This window comes from Anoplopoma fimbria, chromosome 9 (assembly GCF_027596085.1).
Source record: "Anoplopoma fimbria isolate UVic2021 breed Golden Eagle Sablefish chromosome 9, Afim_UVic_2022, whole genome shotgun sequence".
Taxonomy (NCBI): Eukaryota; Metazoa; Chordata; class Actinopteri; order Perciformes; family Anoplopomatidae; genus Anoplopoma; species Anoplopoma fimbria.
The window spans coordinates 15,243,549-15,247,580 of NC_072457.1; the positions used below are offsets into that span (position 1 = coordinate 15,243,549).

General features: G+C 41.5%; 1 protein-coding gene across 1 annotated transcript; it reads right to left on the reverse strand.

The window, feature by feature from the left end:
* Window positions 1–878: 878 nt before the first annotated feature.
* On the reverse strand, window positions 879–3,113 carry LOC129096254 (perforin-1-like). Its single transcript, XM_054604986.1, has 3 exons — window positions 3,090–3,113; window positions 2,441–2,976; window positions 879–2,257 (listed from the first exon to the last, which is right to left on the reverse strand). Exons 2-3 carry the CDS (start codon window positions 2,974–2,976, stop codon window positions 1,036–1,038), a joined length of 1,758 nt encoding a protein of 585 aa, XP_054460961.1. The 5' UTR covers window positions 3,090–3,113; the 3' UTR covers window positions 879–1,035.
* Between the last annotated feature and the right edge of the window lie 919 nt (window positions 3,114–4,032).

Genomic DNA, 4,032 nt, shown 5'->3' on the forward strand with positions numbered 1-4,032 from the left:
ATCTACTGACATATGATTTATAAACAGTTAATGGTTATATTTTACAGATACAATTTTGATATAACATTTTCAAGAGGTGAAATTATTATATCTCAAAATAAGATTACTAAAAATGTTGACAGCAAAGCTGAGCCTGAAGGGTAAAATGATGAGGGGACATCTTAACTTTTATAAAGCAGTCTACAAATGAATACAAACACACACAGCCATGATTCTGTGGTGGCAGGTTATGACTGGAAGGAATTGATGTATCCTCCGTTTATTTATAACAGTCTTTTAGTGTATGTGCACAAAAATGAATTGATGAAAAATAGAGATAATGATATAACGTGAATTGAAAAATGGATCCATTCAAATGGATGTGACCTGTGAAACAAAGTGATAAATGATCAAGTGATTTGATTTACTTAAAGCTTATTTAATTAAAACAGTTGTGATATGATGAAAATGGCCTTAAAGGAATGGAGTAATAGCTATCAGTGAACATACAGTTAAAGTGAGCAATTTACATTTATATTTGTTTTACGTTCTCTCAGCCTTCAACAGGAAAGACTCTCAGATTAAATAGTAGTCGTAAATAATAGTGACAAATGTTTCCGGGGATGAAAGATCTTTTAACTATTAATAAAAATCCAACTAAACACACCTCATTTGGAGCTACATGGCTACAAGTTATTATTCAACTGAATTACTTTACTGGTTCATATATTTGATAAACTTGAACACGCTCGCCTGAAAAGTTTGCATAGTCTAAAGTAGCTTCTGCATTTATGAGTATGCATTTCAATCTTACATGTAAACCACAGAATCAACATACTTTTTAGGACATCAAATCAGACGGACACACGGTGTTGTCTTTGTTGATGCTTTATTGGCAGATCTTGTAACTAACAAGGAAGAAGCAGAAGAAAAAGTGGATTATAAAACACATACATATTTGGATTAAATTTGTGTTTTTTGCAAACACGAGTAAAACAAAGAAAGAGTAACAGAGTGAAAGATGCTATTAACTCTACATTCAAGATCATCAGAAAATCAAGTAGTTGCTCTATCATCACTCTCATCGTCTACTGCTGACCTCAACCCTGACCCTGACTGAACGTCTGGTATGGCATTACTCTCCTCGGTCCCGAGAAGGACCCCGTTTCTGGTGTAGAAGACCTTGGCCAGAGAGGTACTCATGGGGGATGGTGTGTATTCTTGACATTGGTCCCCGCTGAGACTTGGTGCACACTCTACTATGTAGGAGAAGAATAAGGTGCCATGATTCAACATGCAAGAGTCACTCACTCTCCCTTGACGCAGATCAATAAAGCACTGGCCTAACAGATCACTATCCCAGTAACTGTCCTCATCATAAACACTGAACGTGAGTTTGTTTTGCATGCTAATCACGATGGGTCCAAACATAAAGCTCTCCGACCACATAGGATTGTCATTGTTACTAATGATTTGAGTGCGTTTAAGCTGATCTCCATATTTCACCTCCACTGAACCATCTGTCTGAGTCCACTTATCACCATACAACCCTTGTGCATAGAGCTTGAAGACCTTCAACGTTGCAAGACCTTTCCCAGCAGGACAGCAGTTTGACTTGACATTCCTACTACTGTTGCAAACACAAGCACAAGGATCCCTTTTGTTAGATCTGTGACCAATCTTACAGGTTTCTGAGCACTTTTTCAACACTGCGTTGTCCTTGATGTACTTCTCCACCTCTTGCTTCAGTCCGGCCCTGGCAGAATGGCTGCTTGGCAGTATGGTGTGCAGGGGGCTCAGGCTGTATTGGACCACATCAGGTGTGGTCTTCAGTGACTTAAGCCAGTTGTTATAGGCAGAGGGGTTCGATTGGCTTTCAAAGAGGATGTTGCCGTCAACGTCTCCACCAATGACTTCTGTGCTGCGGTCATTAAAAGCGCTGCTGAAACTTTGGCTGGAGCCTAACTTCTTCTTCTGTCCCTGACAGTGTTTGTACATCGCCTTAATGCTGGCAGTGCTAGCAAAGGTAGCAGAGGCCTCGACTGACAAACAGTCATTGACTTCTGTTGCCGACAGCCCACTCATGGTTGCTTGGCAGATCTTGACAGAAGTGATTGCTTTTATTTGCCCACCTAGAGACACTTGTGTTATGTAATGTGTACCATATGTGTCAATCAGACTGCGATATAGTGACGATGTTTGATATGAATAGGATGGAAGAGAGCTCATGGCTGATTCAAAGCTACGACTCCGTGGTGGATTTGTTGCCAATCTGTAGCTGTTGAACACAAGAAGTACGTAAATCAGTTACAGTCTATCAAGGTCCCATTTTATTCAATGTTAATGTTGTTTTCAAAATTGCTGTCTATCCATGACATTGTGCAACAACGCATTTCTTATTGAACTCACCAAATAAACTAAGAGTTATGCCAAGAAGACAAATATCCGTCCACATACTCACCGATAGAAGCTACAGTCGACAGAATGGCGAAAGAAGGTGAAGTGGTCTTGTTTTGACTTTTGCATGGCATAGCTAGATTCTTTCGAATGGGAACCTCCAAAGCCAACACCAAGAGTAACAGACGGGTCTACAGGGATTTCAAGGCCAATTTTCCAATCATTGGACACAGACGAGGTGGAGTCATTGACAAGAGTTTCAACAGAATCGTAGACTACACTGGAGACCTTTAAACTGCACTTTGGGAGGGTTCTCCAGTCCACCATGGCAGCTGGGACCTTCTGTCTCTCCCGGTTCATGTAGCCGTTGCTGAACATCCTGCAAGTGTTGTTGCCGAGGTTCCATGTTTCCGTGTCGATGACATAGGCACCTTTCCGCTCCATCGTGACGATGTTGAAGCCTTCTCCACCCAGGTTGTAACCAGGGACAAAGTGAGCCTTTTCGCACTCCTGTGGTGAACCCAAGAAGCCCACATCGGCGGACAGACACAGAGGGCTCCAGGCCCAGCAAAGGAGCATGAGATGCCACAGCCTTGCCATCTGTGTGGGGGAAATAAAAAGTGACAGAAGGTAAAAGGCATGGACACAGAATAAGTCAATCAATGTACATTTTAATGTGCCAGATAACTGAACTCAAAACTCTGAGGTCTTACCGGGACTGCTGACCGCAAGCTCTGTTCAGTAACTTACAATATCCAACCCTTGTTATAGTATCGATGTAGAGGTGGAGTCTTCATTGCCTATGTAAATAATTCTCACGTGTATATTTTTTTTAACCATCTGCATGTGTGTGTGGTTTGTCATTTTTGTTCATTCGACTGTGGGTGGTTGGAAGTGTTGTTTGATCTTTTTTTAAATACATTTCCATCCAACTTGTTGTTGTCTGCACTTTAAGGCACATTCAGTTGTGATGAAATACACTATACACCTAAAATTAAAGTTCAAGCCAAGGAGACTGCCCTGTAAAAAAAAAAAAAAAAAGATTCACCCAAGAAGATAATACAATACTATTAAAGGTAGTGGAGTAAGCTTCCTGATAACATATATTGTAGGCCTCCATAGTACATAGACCCTTAACTGCATTTTCTAATAGAGAGAAATAAGTCTGACATTAATTTTTAGTGAACTTGAAATGTATCTGTGGCAGTGGGCGTGGTCTGCGCTCAGCTGCAGGGGAGAGAGGTGTGGGAGTGGTTCATGGGAACAGTGCCGTTGTGAGTTCAATCAACACACCTGTAATGTGGTGCTAACAGAGCCCGTCTACGAAGAGCCTGGGCACTCCCTATACGCCCCATTGTACCGATTTTGGTTGTAGTTCCATGAGACATCCACTGGGGGTGATCGCGGGCGAGTCCAGATTGAATGGGAGTCTATCGGGCTAAACGGCTAATTATGCCTCTTTCACCTGCTTGTCGTTGAAATATCGCAAATTTTATTGTAGATTCCGCAAGTTCAATATAGATTATGGTTCAAAAGTCAAATGAGTGAGTACTTATGTCCTTTCGATTTCTTACAGTTTGGGCCGTTGTTGGCCGTATACGCTAGCATTCTGCTAATGAATGCTGATTGGTCAGGGACGGACTTGCGACTGATTAC

Coding starts and splice junctions, on each gene's coding strand:
- LOC129096254 (XM_054604986.1), bottom strand. CDS start 2,976: ATGGCAAGGCTGTGGCATCTCATGCTCCTTTGCTGGGCCTGGAGCCCT. Junction 2,258..2,440: donor GTCGACTGTAGCTTCTATCG/GTGAGTATGTGG, acceptor TGTGTTCAACAG/CTACAGATTGGCAACAAATC.